Below are 21000 nucleotides of genomic sequence, written 5' to 3' on the forward strand. Positions count from 1 at the left end.
GTTAGTCTCTCTGCGTTTGTGCGCTGGGCTAATGCTAATAATGCTAATGCTTGCATTAGCATTATTAGCATTAGCCCAGCGCACAAACGCAGAGAGACTAACTTATGGCAACACAAAAGAAAACATGGAAGCGGTGGAGGTGAGGAAGTGACTNCCCCACCCCATTTCCGCACCCGCACCGGCAATCACAAGTTCTTACATGTCACTTGTCGTAACGTCGCTTGCTGACGTGTTTGTCTCCTCTTGTTCAGTCCAACACAACCCACCCCTCGTCTCTATCTCTTTAGTTTTGCTGTTTTTCTCACTTGACGACTTTCTAAAGGTAGTGTCTTAATGCTATCTTGTTGTATCAGTAAGAAATTTTCTTTGTTTTTGCTACGTTTACCCGACGTAAACAAAAGGGTACGTTTTTTGACAGTCGTACGACGTTCAAGGTTTCTACTTTCCCGGGTTTTTCTTCTCAATTCCAGCTTTAATTTCTCACGTTTTTCTTTTAATAGGTTCGGCTAAGGACGCCCCGGAGTCTGGGTTTTCACAACTCAGTACGGCAAGGCTCTCGGATTTGGGAGAGGTTTGAGATTTGTGTTGACGGGCCTAGGGTCTTAGTTTGCCGGATCTGAATTCCAACTGTACACCGCCTCAAACTTCTGTCAGACTACTTGCAGCGGAACAAAACGGGTTCGTGAGATATTTTGTTGGGAGAAGTAAACGGTCACACACGAGAAGGCACACGGCAATTGTCCGGCGAGCCTACATTCCTAGGTACGGTTCGGACGGGCTAATTTGACACGAGCCGACTCGCCACCCTTCTTGTCTGCAATTGGTCCTTTTTCACAGTCGCTCGCGACGATACGTAATTGACCTATTAGACTAGTATAGACGCTGTTTCGGTCGCGCTGTCCTTGAATCAACACAAGTCCTCCACCCCTCTCATTACGGTCCTGTGGGGTTCCGCAGTAGTAGAGATGTGGAGTCCTCGTGTGAGCGGGGGTCGCCCAAATAAAACACACGTTGATCCAGTGTAGTACTAAAGTAAAGAGGGGGGAGGCCAAATGTTCGGTCTCACTCCAGCTTTATTTCTGCTTTCGTTTTTTTTTTCGTTCATTAATTTGTCTTTCGGGGGTTACCAAAAACGCAACTTCATATTTATGACAGGTCATCAGCTCCAACCTGAAGAATTAAGGTGAAGAGCATTTATTGAATGTTGACGTTCTTTATGGTTTTTTCCCCTCCCCTTTGTGTGCCCTTTTACTGGTGTCCATGTTTGTTTTTGTTGCTGATTTCTTGTCTTGTTCTGGCTTTATGCATCCTGCACTGCCTGAGCGTCAGCTTCGTCCCTGTCTTCTACTTTCAGCTCCTTCCTCTCCTCTTCCTCTGATACTTCCTCCTCTCTCCTGCTGCTGTCTCCCCCCCCTGAATGATTTGCACCAGCATGGCCTCCCAGCATCCTCTCTGCCTGTCTCTCTCCCTCAGCTCCGTTCCTTCTTCCTACTCTTTCCCCTCTTCACTTGTGCTTTCCTCTATAAGCTTGTTTTCCAGCTCTCACATGAGTGTAAAACTTTCATCCATCTACTCATCTCTTGATGTCATGACAACAATACATGACACATGTATTTATGGTTGAGCTGAGGGGCCTATGTCATAATATGTAAGGCACAGAACATAGGCACTGTAACAAAGAGTGTAGCACATCCATTTAGTCTCAGAACTCTTCCTCTGTCTTCTCACTCTCGCTCTCTCTGGTTCAGACCACGGGGAGATGATGGAGATGCAGGGCTTCGGAGGCAGCCCGTCGTCGTGGCAACAGGGCGAAGCAAGCGCTCACGAACCGCTGTGCCTGTCCTGCTCCACGGCGGGCACCAACGTGTCCTTCGAATTCCCCGCCGGCTGCACCTGCATCCACCCGGCGGACATCCACACGTACGTCCTGATTCACTTCTGTGTGCGACAGTCAGTCTTAATTTGATGTACGTAATTCTTAGGGATCACACTGACTTTGGTTTTTACATTAATGAGCATAAAATGATCAATTAAAAATTATGGAAAGCCAATTGTAATTATTAAATTGTCTTCATGTGGACCCACGGAAGCTATGAAGGGCAATGAAGATGTTTAGGGTTTCCGTAGAATTCACTCCTACAAACTGATTTTTACAGAGTCGTTCAAAATGTTTTAAACTTGAAACGGACTTCAGACTAAGATTTTATGACTCACTGCTGCATGAATTAGAATATCACATTTTAATCACAGTGGAAAGAAGATCTAATAAGGGACAAGCTAAGCAAAAACCTAAACATATTTTTGGGATGGACAGTTTAAACTTTAATCTTGACACTTATTAGAGCAAGTGAAATCCACATTATTTTAAGCGTTCCTGCAATGTTGCAATTATTATTGACTTTGTGAAATGGATTTCTAAGGAGCTAGATATTTTGTGGAGGCAGCATTTAGTCCACCTCTCCATCAGAAAAACAAGGGGTTTTTGCTTGATATTTTTTTTGACGAAATCCACCACCTTTCAGCCAAGGTGGTGGTTTTCGTCATTAAGAGCGCATGTTTAAAGTATATGACAATTATGGTGGATTTATTTTCTTTCCACCAGTATTCCTCTTAAGATGCTCTGCCAGAACATGAAGAGGCAGATCGTCTCCAGAGCCTTTTATGGATGTAAGTACAACATGTTGCTGTTTTCTATATATGTGTTACTTTAGACAACAGCAATGTATTTGCTTGGGTTTAGCAGCCTGCTGTATCAATATCATACTGTTGGCTTTTAGTTGAGAGCACAATTGATTTTAAAATCAATTAAAGTCATTTCAGGATAATATATGGCTCTACGCTGCTGCCTGATAAAGTATTACGTAAGCACATTTTAATGAAGTGTTCCTCTGAATATGTCAAATGTGTAATAAAGGCTGTAATGAACTGCTGGGTTACATAATGCTTTTATATTGTCATTAAATATTGTTTTGCAAAGGAGAGCTGTTTTTAATTACATCATCAATCCGAAAACCTTATTTGATTATTGATAGTGTATTGAAATCAATATAACAATACAACAATTACAACTGTAGTTCTTAAACTAAGTCAGTTTTGCATAATATAACAAAGACAAGTGTGCTAAACAAAAAGTAAGTTAAAGTAAAATGTCTTAAATAAATTAATATAAATATTTAAAGATAAGAAATACAAAATATGCACATTGTACTATAATATAAAACATGTATTTTACAATGTATACATTGGTCTATTACTATTCAAAATATATGAATGGTGAGTGCGCAGTTTAGTAAGGTTTCGGCTGCTTATGGTTAAATAAGTTGGCAATCACTTGATATCATAGATTTTACTGTATTATCATACCATTGTAATTTCTGCATCTCCACACTGCCTGTACTGATGCTTGGTCTCAGCTAGGTGTCTGACCATGTCTCACCTGTCCATCAGGGCTGGCCTACTGCCGACACCTGTCCACCGTGCGGACTCACCTGTCAGCTCTCGTCAACCACAACATGGTCCTCCCCGACAGACCCTGCGAGGCGTCCGGGGGCCTCAGCAAGGAGGTGTGGAGCAAGTACCAGAAGGACTGCAAGGTAGGTTCACCGGGAGGCTCACAGTACATCAAATATGGGAGCATGATCGACCTCTGCCAGCAAGTAGAAGGAATTACAACAACATAACAACATTATTAATCACCTCCCTGCACCATCTGACCCCCCTCTACCCCCCAACCTACAGGCCAGGGAATTTAAAAGCCAGCAGATTGCCAAGTCATCATCAGCATTGATCAAGCCCCATAGATAAATCACCTCGTGCTGTGTAGGGCCGTGCCAGTCTTATTTACTGTAATATTTTATTAAGTGAGGTGAGATGTAGATAATATATATGTGCAAGTTACATTAAAAACACACCAATGAACGTCACTGTTGCGCTGGGTGACATTTTCCTTCATTGCCATAAACATGCAGTCGTTTTTTTTACTCAATTCTAAAAAACAGTATCCTTCACCGCAACTACTCTCATTTCTGGATGTAATCTGCAGCTGAAAGTAGTCCCCAATTAGTAGTGAGTTTTTTTTAGTGCCCAGCTGTTATGCTGTAATACCTGAGCATTTGTAACCTGTTTTGAATGATTAGCATGTTTTACAGTGAAAAATAGTGAGCTTGAGCCTGAATGCCACAGACAGGCTAGGAGCTAGGACTAGGTTAGGGGTAAAAACCGTAAGATATTCCCCACTGTTTTGGAGCACTGAGAGACTTATAATCGAACATCTGGTTGACATTCGTATCACAGGTGTCATGCTTGCGTGCTTTCTTTCATATCTCGCAGACAAACAACAATAGTTTAAAGTCGTCGACCACAGGTCAAGCTGCTCCAGTGTTACACTGGGTGTCCCCCAGGGTTCAGTACTGGGTCCACTCCTTATCCTCGTTCACCTCCTTCCCCTTGGCACTATCCTCCATCACCATGAAGCCATTTCCATTGTTATGCGGAAGACACACAGGTATACAGTGGGCTTGGGCCTTAAGCCACAGATAGGCTAGGAAAGTTTTGATTAAAATACTTTAAAACACATATTTTCGTACTTTTCCCGACAGTTTTGGAGCACTTGGAGGCCTATAACGTTATAATTTAGCTTTAGTTGCCTCTTATTAATGTGTTTCTATTTCTAATATATAATACACCCTTCTCTACTGTAGTTGTATAATAATCCTAAATCAGGGATCATTTACAGTACTGCTCCTGCAGTCTCCTCTCTCCTTCAATCTAATGGATGCTTAATGAGTTTCAGTCTCATCACAGAGTGCAGAATGATACCATCGTAGCTATTAAAGGAGCCACTGTAATCATCCATCATCTCCAACAATGTCATCACCAGTAATTAACACTCTATTCATATCTTTGTCCTTTATCATCTGTGCTCATCTATGTCTTCCTACATCAGTCTCAATCACTGCTCCATTATTCATTCCTTCCTCTTTCTCTTGTTCCGCTCCCATCAGGCGTCTTCTTCCTGTTATCTTTCTTCTTCTCCTGGGTTAATCTTCCTATTGTTATTTTCTGTGTATGTGTAGAACTATAAGGAGCTGGAGCTGCTGAGGCTGGTTTATTATGGCGGAGTGCAGCATGACATCAGAAAGGAGGTGTGGCCTTTCCTGCTTGGACACTACAAGTTTGGCATGGGCAAAAAGGACATGAGTCAGGTACAGCACATTAAAACAAACACACATGAGCACACACACACATGCACACACTTTTGAAAAGCAATGTGTGTTTGATGCCTTTTTCCCATCTGCAGATTGATGCAAAGATCAGCGAGCGCTACCAGCAGGTGATGCGGGAGTGGAAGGCGTGTGAGGTGATCGTGAAGCAGAGGGAGAAGGAGATGCAGTCGGCCATCTTTGCCAAGCTCTCCTCGGGCAGCAGCATCGACAGCCACGTCCTGCGACTCGTTCACAGAGACTCCACGCTCAGCAACGAGGTGAAGAAACCGACAAACATCTGACTCCTTATTAGACTAAGCTCAATTTGAGTTGTAATTGTGACAGAGGCTGAGACCAATATAGGCAATATAAGCAATGCAGTTACTAGTATCATTCAGGTATGCATGAAATGAATTGTTTAATATCACTAATCTTCATATTTTGCAGATTACATTTTTCCCAAAACTTGATTTTTTTTACAGTGATAAAATGTCACCCTTTTGATTCCTTAGAGGGCAGTCTATCAATAAAAGATAACAATTTATACTGTGTTTCTATTAGCCTGTGAAACAGTTGTAAAGTTTCTGTGGCTCTGGAGAAGCTTTGTCAAGTCTGAGAAACGGATACCCTGTGTTACAAAACAGGAACTGGAACAAAAATGTTGCATCATGGGTATTCTACGATCCATTGATTGTCCCGTGCTAAGGGTGAAGGATATCTTGTCAGATGTATCTAGTAAATCCTTTATTTTACCTTTTACGTTAAGGTTTTCTATACTTTTGATTTAAAAACTGATATAAAAAAGAATAAATTAAAAAAATCCTCCAGTGGCTACGGCTTGCTTCCACTCATACAATTCATATTTCGTCAAGGGTCGCACAGAGGGATGATTTCACAAATATACATTCATACGCACATAGATACCAAGCTATACCCATGTTCATATATATATACATACACACTTATATTTCAGATATTTAAAATTCATGACTTGAGTAGTGAAATCACATCGATCCATGTGCTGCGATGTATGACCCCACACCCTTCATAATTTCCACGCTGTCTTCTGTCACTTTTAAAGTTCCTTTGTCCTCTAGGTGTTTATGTCGGTGGACGAGCCGGATGCGGGGAGCCAGGAGATCCCCAGTGGAGAGGACGGTACCCCCACTATGACCACCCTGGTTCCCCCTGCAGTCCTCCCCCCAGAGGAGCGACCACTGGTGGAGTTTGACTCCCCCGACTCGGGTCTCCCCTCCTCCAGAAACTACTCAGTGACCTCTGTTCATTCCCAGATCCTGTCCAGCATCGACGACGGGCAGAGCACGGAGGAGGAAGGGGGGTGCGGGGAGGAGGGCAGGACTCCGGGGGGGCGTCAGGACTCTCTGACTGAGGACAGGCTGTGCAGTCAGCTGGACAAACTGGTGACCAACGGAGGAGCTGCAGAGGGGTTTTCACCCTCACTCTCCTCATACACAGTATGTACAGTTCATACTGTACGTGTGTCTGTTTACGATTGTGACATAAATACACAACAGCAAAAACATAGTTTTACATGAACTAGTCAATTATTTTCAGCTGTTTTACCTCAAGGTAAGTAAGCAAAATATCGTAAAGGAAAACTGGAAAGAAAACATCCAAAAAATACTTTTAGGTATTTATTGCTATTTTAGTCAATTTCAGTATGTACATTTCTAAATTCACCAAAAGTTAGCATTGGATAATGCTAAATTTGCTTATTTAGAATAACATTTCAGAAAACGTGGAAGAAAAAACCTAATTGGCTAATTAAAGTATCAACTAGCATAGTACAGTACCCGTTAAGCATATTCTGTCCTGTTTATTTTCATTTCATTTAATCGTTTATTTGAAGAGGGACAGTGCACATTGATGAACATTTTTAACAATTAATGCTTCAAAATTTAAATATCCCGGATTTTAGCTTTGAGCTAATTTCCATCCGTAGTCCCTCACATACAACATTTAAGAACATGACATTTATACACATAGCAAAAATAAATACATGATATGCAGAAAGAGCATGAGCAGCATATACAAGCATTAACACATGGCAGTACAATGTAGCAGCTACGACATATAAAGTGCAAGAGAAGATACAAGAGATACATAAAGTGCAAGAGGAGATACCCCTGTATTAAAGTGCATTTAGCGGTGATTGCAAGTCTGTTTTTTTCTCAACCATTCTTTTAGTTGACCTTCAAAGCTGTTAAAGGTCAACAGTTTATATATCTGTTTATTCAATCTGACTGAGACAATCAGAAACATGTGGTGAAATCATAACATGACTAAACAACGGCATGAACATTGTTTTTTTCCTGCACTTGTTTATGTTGAGGGCTAAAAACACCCAAAATACAAAAAAGGTGTTTATTTGACTCACTATAAATTTGTTTGTGTCTTTAGATTTCCCCTAAAATCTGTAATAAGTTAGCCTCATTAGCCTCATTTTCATTTTGAAACGGAACATTTCAGAACACTTGTGATAACATACACAGTCACCTTTCCTTGCTGCAGATCGAGCTGTTGGACACCGTGGCCCTTAACCTCCACAGGATAGACAAAGATGTGCAGCGCTGCGACCGCAACTATTATTACTTCACCCCAGCTAACCTGGAGAAACTACGCAACATCATGTGCAGGTATGTCAAAGAACTATTTCAACCTTTCATATACAGCATACCTTTTTCTAAACACAACATCAAATACTGTTTAATGTGAAGGGTGTCTTTTGTAGTACAAACCCACAGAAAGTCATCAACTGACTCTGAAGTAACCCTCACCTCTTTTTAACGTCTTTCAGCTCCTTCTTTTGATTTTGCAGGTTATCATTGGACTGTATAGATATACTCTCTCAGCTCTCATGACTGTTATTTACTGCTGTTTCCCTTCAGGAGTTGTTGCTGGGCAATAATAAAGCTAAAAGATAGTGCATATGTTGGCAAGTTACATGACTACATGACAATGCAATTAATGGTAATGTTGCTCAATATTTTCTTGCTGTTAATATAAAGTTCACCATGTCAATTGAAAAGGTGCTAATGTGTCCTGTGTGTGTGCTTCCCACCAGTGGCCAACTATCACTTGGTGCATCTTTAAGTAAAACTTGAGTAAAATGTCCCAAATTATAAAAAGTGATACAATACAATTATTTTCAAATGTGCACTTATATACATTACTCGATGGAATGTAATAAGTTCCATTCTCCCATGTGCAGTACCGGTGGTGATTTGAATGTGATGTGTTTGTGTCTGCAGCTTTGTGTGGGAGCATTTAGAGATGGGCTACGTTCAGGGCATGTGTGACCTGCTGGCTCCTCTCATGGTCATCCTGGATGATGGTGAGAGAACAAATCCTCATCTGTGTTATATCTCCTAACAGAACAGATAGAATAGCACCTGTAGCTGTTGGACAACTGAAGCTAATGTGCCTTATTCAATCATAACATTGATAATAAAAAACATTAACATGTAAATCAGCCATGAGTTTTATGCATTAGCATTGTGCATAGTTTACAGCAATTAAACAACAAACACCAGCGGGGCTGTTAGTGTGTGTGTGCATGTCAGTTCAGTTCAAGTTAACACTGAAAAAGTAGACTTTCTTAATTCAGATTATGACATTATTATTAGTTAGAAGCTTTATTCATTAAAATCGACATTTAATTTTTGAATACAAATGTTAATGCTGGGTAGTTTTCTTTCTCTCTTAATCTTACATATTTGTTCACTTTGTTTAGAATAGGTATGTGTGCATTATTACAGATAAAAATAACATGTGTTTTTCTACATTTTTAGATGATATTCCTCTGTAATAGATATTTGTTTGCATTCAGCTTTTTAGAAACAATAATTTTAGGGTGCTAGAAACTTGCTTGAAACCTATAAAGACACCTTTATTTAGGGGGTGATAACAACAGATATTTCAAAAATATTAAGTAAATCTTGAAATGTAAAAAAAAACTGATACTCTGTGCAGTCATATTTTCACCTGTTTAAAATGCAAGTGGGAAATATAAGTTTTTGCCAGAACAACAACGTGTGTGTGTGTGTGTGTGTGTGTGTGTGTGTGTGTGTGTGTGTGTGTGTGTGTGTGTGTGTGTGTGTGTGTGTGTGTGTCTCTGTGTGTCTCAGAGTGTCTGGCCTACAGCTGTTTCACTCAGCTAATGAAGAGGATGAGTCACAACTTCCCTAATGGTGGAGCCATGGACACACACTTTGCCAACATGAGGTCCCTGATACAGGTGATGGATAATTCTTCCTCTGTGTGTGTGTGTGTGTGTGTGTGTGTGTGTGTGTGTGTGTGTGTGTGTGTGTGTGTGTGTGTGTGTGTGTGTGTGTGTGTGTGTGTGTTTGAGAGTGTGTGAGACGGAGTGTGTCACCTCCACTCAGTCCCTCTGACGCTCTCTGTGCTCTCACTCTGATGTCAGATCCTGGACTCTGAGCTGTTTGAACTGATGCAGCAGAACGGAGATTACACTCACTTCTACTTCTGTTACCGCTGGTTCCTGCTGGACTTCAAGAGAGGTGACCGTCACATCCTTCAGCCTCACTCTCATGTTGAGGGGGGGTCACACTGCTGATCACACTCACACAGTTAGCAGTGTTTCAGAGGGGAAGCTGGCAGATGTTTACGTGCCCGTCGCACTGCACTTCACAGCGTTTGTTTAAGCGTTGACACAGAGGGGGGGGCACACCTGAGGGCAATGCTCTGGCTGGCAGGGGCAGTGAAACGTAACCAATACCTCACATTTATCAATCAAATGTTATTTACGTATATAGCCATATGTCACAAATGACACATTTGTCTCAGGGGAGATTACAACGTTTACAGTGCTTGAGTCCAATTCTGAGGTTCTTTACATGTGTTCTTTATGCTTTAACTTTCCTACACCTCTGAGCAAAATGTTGTCCTTTAGTACGGTAATACAAAATATATTAAACATATGTGAAAGATTGACAGTGATAAAATCTGTTTATTGACATTTTGATCTCATGCCAGCAACATTACACCTTTTACCACATCTTATATGTCTACAGCCTATATCTGTAGAATACATTACAGAAACAAAAAAAGTGTAATATAGTTTTAAATATCCAGCGCTTGTTTCTTAACCTTTTACTCTCTTGAATAAAAGCCAAAAATGACCTTTTAAAATGACCTTTATATATGAAAACATTTGATAATTTCATAATTGATAATGGTTATAGAAAGATATGAATGGCCATGATTCGTCCTTAGATGCTGACAACCTTTTCACAGCTGGAAGGCATAACCTGCACAGTATGATCTCTTTTTTGCACCTAAATATTTAGATTTGATGACTTTTGTACTTTTACTTAAGTACACATGTGCATACCTTTTATGTGTAACAGAGTATTTATGTAATGCTGCATTGCTATGGTTACTTTAGTAACAGCCCCCCACTGGGCAGGAGAAAATCATTGCTTGGCAGCAAACAGTTTGAAGCAAAAAAAAGAGGTAACATGTTTTCATCCAGTTGAGGTTGTGAGATCTCTTAATGCCTATCAGTAGCAGTGCATGTTTTATTTGTTGCTGATTCTGTTACCATTGGACTAAGTCGTAATTAACATTAATCAATAAATCCATTCCCCCCCCGCCCAGAGCTCCTGTACGAGGATGTGTTTGCGGTGTGGGAGGTGATCTGGGTGGCTTCCAGGATTTCCTCGCAGCACTTCGTCCTCTTTCTGGCCTTGGCCCTGGTCACAGTGTACCGTGAGATCATCAGGGACAACAACATGGACTTCACTGACATCATTAAGTTCTTCAATGGTAAGTTAAGTGTGTAGTTAATAGTATTTATCTTATTTCTCACTATCCTGACGTGGCTGCCATCAGACATTTGGCTCTCACCAGTTATATTCTGTGGAGAAATCTGGGTGACGTTTTAACACAACTGTTTGTGTAGGGTCGAACATTTGAGTATTTTATCATTCAGGAAAGGATTAAGCGCTTTTATCCCAGTGTGTTGAAATATTAAAGATTCAGATACATCAATGTTTCAGATGTTTACATAAAACGCTCATTTTGAAATGAAGTAGTACACCTCACCAATAAACACTACCACACGTCCCGCCTATTACACCTAGAGATATATCATTCATAATAAAGTTAGGGATAAATGGTTGTAATAGTTGACCAAAGGTAATATTAGATATTAGTTACATGTTTGGCTAAAAGTAATAAAAACATTTATTTTAAATAGCTTGCTAAAAATGTTAAATTAGCTAGCTAAAAGTGATGGCTAAATGGTTAGCTAAAAGTAATGGGCAGTTTGTTGGGATAGTTAGCTAAGAACTGGTTAAAATAGTGAGCTAAAATAATGAATACATTGTAAAAGTAGTTACCTTAAAGTTTTTGATTGAGGTTTAAAAGAGTTAGCCAAAAAATGATGGGTAAAGTGGTAAGCTAAATGTATTAGACACATTGATGAAGTAGTTGGCTAAAAGTGATGGCTAAATGGCTAACTTGATGAACCAATTGTTAAAAACGTTTGCTATAATAAATTGAATAAATGGTTGAAATATAGCTGAAAGTAATGTATAAATGGTTGAACAATCAGTCTAAAGTAATGGATAAATGGTTGAACAATCAGTCTAAAGTAATGGATAAATGGTTGGACAATCAGTCTAAAGTAATGGATGAATGCTTTAAAGAGTTAGCTAAAAAGAATGGATAAAATGGTTAGCTACAAGTAAAACACCAATTCTTCAAGTAGTGTTGTGTTCAAAATTCCAGGAAAGACAGACGACTTCTAAGTTTAACTATTTATTATGAGAGAGCAAATGATATATAGGCCTAGTCACTTGGCCAAGGACACAGACAGCAAAGCTGTAATCTGTCAGTCTATTTCCGGACAAGAGCCTCGAACCTCGTGCGTGCATACATTTTTATTAAACAGGCCGTTGCCCGTACATTTATGATTGGTCAAGACTAGCTGAAGAGAAACCATGGTTTAGACTTGGTTCTCTTTGTTTGGTGCGCAGAGTTAGAAAAAAGTCTCTTGGCAACACGTTCCTCCAATCAGCATTCGCAGCCTCCACAGTAGCTTGAAGATAATGGATAAAAGGTTGAATAATTAGCTAAATATTATATATACGTACATTACATTGTTTAAATAGTTAGTCGACCTGAATTTAATTGATAGATGGTTGGAAGTTAGCTAAAATAAATCATTTAAATTCTTAGCATTAACTTATGGATAAATGGTTGAAATACTTAAAAGTAATGGATACCCATATAAGCATGAGTATTTTCATTCCAAAGGCACCTGCGTGCTTCGAACAAATTGGGTTATAAATATCAACGTCAAACAACAATCTGAATGCAGAAGTGTTATACTGTAGTTGTACTTGTTCCTAACAACCTCACACCAGGGACGTGCACAGGTACGGGCTAATGTTGCCCGGGCAACGGCCCGTTTGGCCTTTTTGGCTGACCTGCCCCTCTGGAGAGAGTGAGTTTCTTTTTCTTTTTTCTGTCGCTGCGGGAAACACACTTTGTCAGCGCTGTCATCTGCCGGTGGGTTAAGACCACCTCAGTGTCGGAGTGTACAAGACCAAGTGAGATCTTTATTGTCGTCATAACATCTCGGTTACGACATAACCTTCATACACACACACACAACACACCACACACACACACACACACACACCGACACACCACACAACACACACAACACACACACACAAACACACACACACACAACACACACACACACAACACACCCACACACACACACACAACACACAACACACAAACACACGTAAGTACTGCGTGTGTTCGAGACATCTGTGACCCCTCTGAGTTCCTCACACAAGTGTCACACTGTTTGAGTGTTCGTTATCGTCTGTTTAGGGTGTACAGACTTGCCTGCTGGCTCCCGTTAAAGTAACACTTCCACTTTACATTTGTCACTTCGAGGGTCTCGGTCCGACACGACGGCCGCGCGACGGGGTGAGGGTCCCGGAAGTCGACCGTACCTCCCTCCGGACTGGGGGCCGGGACAGAGACCTATCTCCTTCCGGGACCTTTTGTTGACAGAGACGACCCCTCCTCTCCCTCTCAACAAGGGGAGACTAGGAGTGTCAGGAGATGTCAGGTGAACACTAGGTATTGTCTTCTGACCTGAGACACGTGGTGAGTGCGCGATGGCAAGTCCTATCAACCTGTAGTACTCAGGCGGTAGAAGACACCTAGTCTGTGTGTCAATCTCCCCCTTGAAGATCTTATATCCTTTATTTATTAAAGTGTAGTGGACGTTAACTGGTATTGAGACGGAAGGTATTCTAGTTGTCTAAAAGGTGGGGTGTAGCACACTCCGTCCCCTGCACGTGTCTGGTAAACCTCCCCGTAACGGAGATTTGACTTTTTCCGGAGGGGGGGCTTTTTTGTGTTCTTGGAAACACTTTTAACATTGAACAAAAATTACATTCTTTGGTTTGTTTCAATATGTAGTTGATTTAACTTGGTCATTAAAGATGTAGAGTATTGTGTTTATCGATTCCGCTGATGAACGTAAGCCACTGAACTAAAATTTTAACTTTTTGGTCCCTGTAAAAAACAAAAGCCAAGGTATAGAGTAGATTACAATTCATTGATAATTTTGTTTACACCTGTTAACACAAGATTACATCAAACTGTAACATTGACGACACGTCTGTATGACATTTTTATACCCGGAGATTGATTAATGTAATTTATTTGAGTGAATATTACTTTCGTAAGTTATGCGTAAAATCGTTAAGAATATCGGTCGGTCTTGCCCCTTAGATGAATTTATGATAAAATAAATCATTTAGAATCATTGTACTTCCTTACCAGTTTGATTCACCGTTACTTGTTTACTTCGCCTGTAACTTGACAAGTTTTTTAGGCACGTCTCGCTACTTTGCGTCAGGGGCAACTCCGTCAAATGTCTACTTTTCTTGTGTCTTTCTGTCTTCGATGTTATAGTTACAATCCGATATAGATCCACAAAAAACATTTATTGGCTGCCATAGTTCTCTTTCATTTCCGGGATTGACGGTACTCTTGTTGAGTTTTAGTTNGCGCTGTAAAAAGCACGACCAATCATTTGAGCCGGCCCGGCTAAAGTAACTGGATGGCCTACCTGCCTGTCAGCCTTCCATCTGTGCACAAACTTATCTCGTGCCCTCATTGGTCATGTGCGCGTTCGTGTGTGTTGGAGGAGGGGCTCTGTGTATTTTCAAATTATAGCGCACTCAAGCTGGTTTCTCCATTCTTACCTACCCCACCTCTAAGCAATGACTGTCAAATAATCCATCAAATGTTTATCCTGGTACAGTTAGCCAGGGCAGAGCTAACAAAGGGGAAAGCACACTTAGTTAAATGTTACTATCAGTCTGTTTTGCCGGTAAACTGATTTATTATTGCTAGCTTAAGTACGGCTGAAATCCATCTCTTTGCATGATCTGTGCTGAACGGCAGCAGACGTTTGCCAGATTGCTCTCATGGAGGGATATGTACCCTGGCTCCCCTGAATGATCGCCACGAGGCACTCACGCCTCATCTGAGAAATCCCCAGTGAGCACTCCATCATCCCTCAGCCTTTCCTGAGCGTCTCGCCGTCTCCATCACACCCCCCACGCCGCTTCACTTCCTGTTGGCTTTCTGCTGCGGCTGTACAACTGTTACGTCTTTAATATGTCTCTTCAAATTATTATTAGTATGCACCGCTTTCCCCCTTCTACTCCAGCAGGACTCAGATGAGGGTTTTGCACTTTCCCTTTGTACATGGGATGTTGTGGTGTTTTTTTGTTTTGTTTCTTTCCATTAACTGTCAAGTGGGAACTAAGTATTTTTTTGTCAGTTTTTGTGTTTCTCTTATTTTCCTGCGATACTGTTATGATTGGCTGTGAATAAGAAAATATGAAGGACAGACCATCTATTTCTATTTATTTTTGAGAAAGGAGTAGGTAGTAAGATTATTTTCTTCTCTCTGCTCCTTTTTGGGTATGGCGTGTTTATCGAGACATGTTTTGTTAAAGGTCCCATGTCATGCTTTTCCGGTTATTACCCGTCCCCTTGTGTGTTATGAAGGTTTTTCTGCATGTAAACGGTCTGCAGAGTCACAAACGCTCAAAGTACACCCTGTAGTGAGTAAAACTCTAACACAGAGAAGACCTGTCTATGCTGCCCCAGAACGCCTCGTTGGACATTTCTCTTTTTCCATTTGTTTCTTCCGGGAACCAAAATGGACCAATCCGCAGAGCTCCTCACACACCAGGAGGGGTGGGGACCTCTAGCGTACATTTTCAACTAACTAGGGAGTCCCATTGACTTGCATAGAGCTCCCTGGTTGGTAATAGACGAGTTGGGATGCTCTCCGCAGACCCATTCTCATTCTCACGCTGTGAGTGTTTGTGTGTGCTCAGGATGAGTTTCGCTTGTTTTCGCCGAACCGGACACCTGTCCGCTCCTCGCGGCAACGAGAGGGTTAACATGTCTTGTTAAGTGCCTCTTACCCACTGCAACCACACTGTGCCACTGTAAGTACATCGAGTAACTAGTGTCCAAATGCAATTAACACATTTCTATTTATTAATAACACAGGAAACAGGCTGGTTAAAGTTAATCAAGGCTAAACTAAATTGATTATGAGTCAATCTCAGTCCGGAAAAATCAGCTAAACAGCTCCTTCTGAAGCTTTTAGTTTATTAAGAGACCTGAGTAAACAAACATTGGTTCCTACTTTTATATCCTGAGTGCTTATTGGCTCCTACAGCATGAATTGAGCAAATCTCAAAGGTTGTATGATATCAAAACAGCTGCCGTTGATTTACTGTACATTTGAATTATAATAATAAAATACCGTAATATAGCATGCAGTTGTACTTATCACTGAGAAAGACCGTAATTAGGTTTGCAGCACATCTGTTGTTTTTTAATTAGTTTACCGTAATCAGGTTTATATTATAGCTGTTATTTTTAATGTTAATTACCGTAACCTGGCGAACTTACTTTTTTTAATGTGTGTACCGTAAACAGAAACGGTTCATGTACGGTTGCCAAAGAAGTAAACCGTAACCTCTTATACGTTTTTACCATATTTTTTTAAAGGGGACGTTTCGGCAACACAGCTGCCGGTAATTTACCGTTTTTTACAGTGTAGGATTTTGCATGCGTCTTGACCCTAACACTAACCCTAGCTACAGATGGGAAGAAAACCATGAGACAATGTTGAGTTGTCTCAGTTCTTGATTCAGATTGTTTTAATGTTTAATTTACAAGAATGTGCATCTTAATAGATAGAGTCTTCTACTCCCTCATCCCAGCCACTGTTCTTCACTTTAAAAATGCAAAAGGAAGGAGTTACAGCAGTAATCTGGGAGTGTGTGTGATCCATAACGTTACGAAGTCAAACATCAACTGCAGGACTCGTTCAGTACCTTCAGCCAAATGATATGAGTGCGTTAAAGCAAGCCGACAGCTCAGAGTCCGGACAGCAGATACATGGATACAAGCTCCCAGCGACGGGGAGCCTGAGAGCTGTGTGACATTTGCCTGGGGTTTGTCCTCCTGTGTGAGCTAAATAAAACCACTACAATGAGGAGGAGGAGGAGGAGGAGGAGGAGGAGGAGGAGGAAAGGACTGCCATTATTTTGTCCACAGAAGAAAATCAGACGCCTAAAATATGGTGAAAAAAAAATTCAACATCTTTTTAGATTAACTTTTTATTAGCAACCCCCCACTTCAAATGTTATTATTTTTTCTTTATCATGTACCTTTATATTGTTGCATCGACTCAGTTATTAACCTGATCAAATGTTATAATTTGCTGCATGGAACTTTAAACATTTTAACAAATAATTTGAAGGGAATTTCTTGTTGCTTATTTTTAACTTGTGATGTGTCATTTTGTAAAGCACTTTGAGCTGTATGTGTGAAAAGTGCTATATAAATAAAGCTATTATTATTATTATTATTATTATTATATAAATGAATTCTCTTCGGTACAACATTATGACAAGATAAAATGTATGTTCTTCGATAATTAGTGCTTTTCATGCTAATGGAGATTAATGTTGACACAAATAAGGGAGAAATCAGAAATGCTTGTCATTCCTGGAGAAAACCATCAGGATTGAAGGCGGGACCTCCAGGCTTCACTTCCTGGAGTTAGGAAGCTTAATAAAAACTCACTTTGGTCGAAACAGGAGCAGCAAATCCCCATAAATATCAGAAACTGCAGCAGACAGACAGCATCCATTATTTTGACATCTGAAACTTGACTGGGGTCTCGGTGGTTCCTGAATTGTTTTGCTGTGTAAAACCGTAACTGTGTCCACGCTTGAAAGCAGTCGATTCCATGTATGCGGCAGCGAGCAGGAAACTGCAGACCAGTATGGGAGTATTTTATTTTCTGTATAGAGTTGTAATCCATCCGTGTCCCAAGCAGTGTTGAGGTGCAGCGCTCTGATGTTTAATCTTATTCACAGCAGGGAAACACCTGATTGGAATATTTAGTGAGAGAGGGAAATGGATATTGAGCGCTCTAATGGAGCAAATATGTTTATGTGCACATGATTATCTATTATCATTTCTGATAATATGTTTAGCATGCGGATGCTATCTCACTCTGTCTTTATCTAGAAGGAAGCAATCTGTGAAACATCATAGGTATTCAGGAGGTGGCTTGTACGCAAGGCTGGTCAGTAAAAATCAAAGGTTTAATGCAAAGCTGCCTGTTGTGTCCGTAAAAATGTCCGAAGAAATTGCACAAAAGTTAAGATTCAGATGTTGTATTGATCAATATGGCATATTTCACTACACACTCATACTTGTCAACCCTCCCGATTTTCGCGGGAGACTCCCGATTTCATTGCCCTCTCCCGGTTTCCTCCCGGGGTCATATTTCTCCCGATTTCTGACTAAATCCGATTTACTCAGGACTGTTTCCACTCGGACTTTAATGCAGCTACACCAGTGTTTGGTTTCCATGGTAGCGCGTCTCTTTAGTAGCGCGTGCAACTGAAATTCTGAGAGGGTGAGGCAGATAGTCCAGCCCACACATATGCTCCATCAAGACAGTGCACTTACAACTACAATAAGCGTGTTAATGTTAATCTAATACAGCCCCCGGCGAACCACTAGCACCCGCCCCCCCCCCCCCCCCGGTGGTTTTTGAAATGCTCCCGATTTCTGAGGTCCCAACACACATATCATTCATTTATATCTGAAATAGTTAAAAGCTCCAAAACAAAAAGTGGCGATTGTCATTCATACACAAAAGTAATATTCGAAGAAAAAAAACACACAAACAAAAATAATTAAGTGATAAAAAGACAAAATAATCAATAAAGGCATCGCCATCTTGTATCTTTACTGAGTGTTAATTAAAATTAGTTAGGGGTAGAAAATGTTGCTTTTTGAGATATCATCAACAGGAAACAGCTTTAACACCAAATTCTACTGGGAGAAGATTAGAAAACAAGACCTTTTGCTCAAATCTGAAGAAAAACATATTAATACGAAAAGGGGAAACAACAAATAGACCTGTCTCGCTACAGTTGTTGGAGTAAATAAAGACAAAAGCAACCTAGTCACATCCTGAGTGTTCCTGCATGCATTTAAACAGTGTATTTGAAAGTAGAGGTGGTGGGTTGTGAGTTGTCTAACCTTCTTATGGTGTTATTTTTTCAGCAGCACATCTGCATAGACGAAAACCTCTGCCTCGTCTCTTTTGACCCGCTGGCTTTTTGTCCTCGCCCCAAGCAAATTCTCCTTACACGCTAACTTCAACCACCACCGCTGCTGCTTCTGCTCAAACTCTGTTGTTTGCTTCTTAAACCGAACAGAGTTTCCTAAGTGACATCTCCCTCATTGTTTTGGTTTAAAAAAGTTAAATGTGATGGATTGTAGCTTGTGGAGAAAACGTAGAGAAGCTCAAGTCGGTGAAAAATGGAGACTAACAGGAAACCTGTCAGAGCCGAGCTGTATCAGTATTTTATGGAGCGGCTTTGTGAAGACGGCTGGCAGGCAGAACATTTTTATAGACAAACAAGAGTGAGATCGCTCACACGAGACACATTTACTAAATAACACGTGGATGAATAAGAGCAGGGTTTGGCAGATTTGATAAAGAAGAGTGACAGCGTTTATACAAATTGGATTTGATGGAGCAGGGAGAGTGAAAGCTCCAGAGAGAAGGTTCTGAAACAAGATGAGAGGAAGATGTGCAGGTGGGCATTTAATGCATTTTGATAAGACGAGAGGGAATGAGATGGAGGAGACTTTAAACAGGTTTCTGGTGTTATCTGCCTGATGCTGCGATAAAGAATATCAAGAAAACACGGACTAGTGTGGTTCAATTTCCATTTGAGTTCACAGTGATCTGATATCTGAGATCTGAGATATCAAATCAACTGTCGTGTGTTTTATTAAAGACAGCAGTAATCAGTCAGGATGCCAAGCTTCAAGATTTATGCCCGACTCTGATAACTTCCACAACAATAAATCAAATAACAAACATCTGATAAGAAAATAGGAATCGATTTTAGTTATGTTTCTATTTTATATGAATATTTTCATGACAAGAACTATTCTTTTTAGATCTGTTTTGACTTGTACCTGCCCTATCCTGTTTCCTTAGTTTTGTATTGCTGTTGTTGCTATGACACCTGCATTTCCCTAATAATAAAGGGCCTCTTCAAACTGGTTTTTAATGTGTTTAATGTTCTGTTATTGCTTGATTTTAATGTGATTTTTACTATATTTAATTCTTGTCCTTTTCTTTTTTTACTACCTCTGTAAAGCAACTTTGAGCACCTGTAAAAGCGCTAACAAAATACATGTATTATTACTGTTATCTAATCTTCATTATCCAAACATTGAGCCTCATTCAGCACGAGTTACAGAGAGAAACACAGGGATTTTAGCCTTTGCAGACCATTTACATGCACTAAAACCTATATAACACACTATAGGAGAGGAAAGACCCCACAAAGCACAATGGAGCTTATTTAACTAAATAAAGAATCAACACCAGATTCCCCGCATTTTCTTAACCATCCAAATGTGCTCCTACAGGTGTGCTGAATGTACATTACCCTGATGATAATACATTGGCTGTGTGTGGACGATTGTTTATTATTAGCACAGGTAACGCCCCCTCACCACTATTCAATAGAATGGCAGATGTTGTGCAATTACTCTGGCATATGCTCAGGAGTTGGAAAGGTGCCACCAAAGAAAAGCTGAAAAAAGAATTGGAAGAACTTCAGCAGTAAAACAGAGGTACTGTAAATACACCTGACAAAGTAATGAGAATAAAAACAATACATGGGATTTGTATAACGCTTTTCCTAATGCTCAAAGACAACATGTAAACAAGTAAACATGGGATTTTCCAAAGGATTAGTACTGGTGATAACAGCAGGGGTGTCAAACTCAAGGCCCGTGGGCCAAATCCGGCCCGCGACCTCATTTTATGTGGCCCGCAAGAGCTTGTAAAGAATATTATATACAATACAATTGGTGTAATTGTTGAATATTTGCTTTCAATTATTTGCCCTAGACTTCTATAGAGAAGCAAAGAGTGTGCAAAGCTGTCGTCAAGGAAAAAGGGGGCTAATTTGAAGAATCTCAAATATAAATCATATTCTGGATTTTTTGACTTTTTTGTTTACTACATAATTCCATATGTGTTCTTTTATAGTTTTGATGTATTCAGTATTACTCTACAAAGTAAAAAAATATTAAAATAAATAGAAACCTTCGAATGAGAAGGTACTGTGTA

At 40.3% G+C, this 21000-nt stretch overlaps 1 protein-coding gene across 1 annotated transcript in view; it reads left to right on the plus strand.

Annotated features, from left to right (window-relative positions):
• Nucleotides 1-1027: 1027 nt before the first annotated feature.
• LOC104965195 (small G protein signaling modulator 2-like) overlaps nucleotides 1028-21000 on the plus strand; it is a 21069-nt gene continuing 1096 nt past the window's right edge. Inside the window, exons 1-11 of the mRNA XM_010794154.1 lie at nucleotides 1028-1920; nucleotides 2603-2667; nucleotides 3448-3593; nucleotides 5076-5204; nucleotides 5300-5482; nucleotides 6302-6679; nucleotides 7737-7861; nucleotides 8477-8559; nucleotides 9353-9462; nucleotides 9649-9745; nucleotides 10845-11012. Of these exons, the coding sequence (XP_010792456.1) occupies nucleotides 1760-1920; nucleotides 2603-2667; nucleotides 3448-3593; nucleotides 5076-5204; nucleotides 5300-5482; nucleotides 6302-6679; nucleotides 7737-7861; nucleotides 8477-8559; nucleotides 9353-9462; nucleotides 9649-9745; nucleotides 10845-11012 (1645 nt within the window). The 5' untranslated portion in view covers nucleotides 1028-1759. The remainder of the gene's footprint in view (nucleotides 1921-2602; nucleotides 2668-3447; nucleotides 3594-5075; nucleotides 5205-5299; nucleotides 5483-6301; nucleotides 6680-7736; nucleotides 7862-8476; nucleotides 8560-9352; nucleotides 9463-9648; nucleotides 9746-10844; nucleotides 11013-21000) is intronic.

The sequence above is a fragment of the Notothenia coriiceps genome, unplaced genomic scaffold (genome assembly GCF_000735185.1).
Source record: "Notothenia coriiceps isolate Sejong01 unplaced genomic scaffold, NC01 NC01_scaffold00037244, whole genome shotgun sequence".
NCBI lineage: Eukaryota > Metazoa > Chordata > Actinopteri > Perciformes > Nototheniidae > Notothenia > Notothenia coriiceps.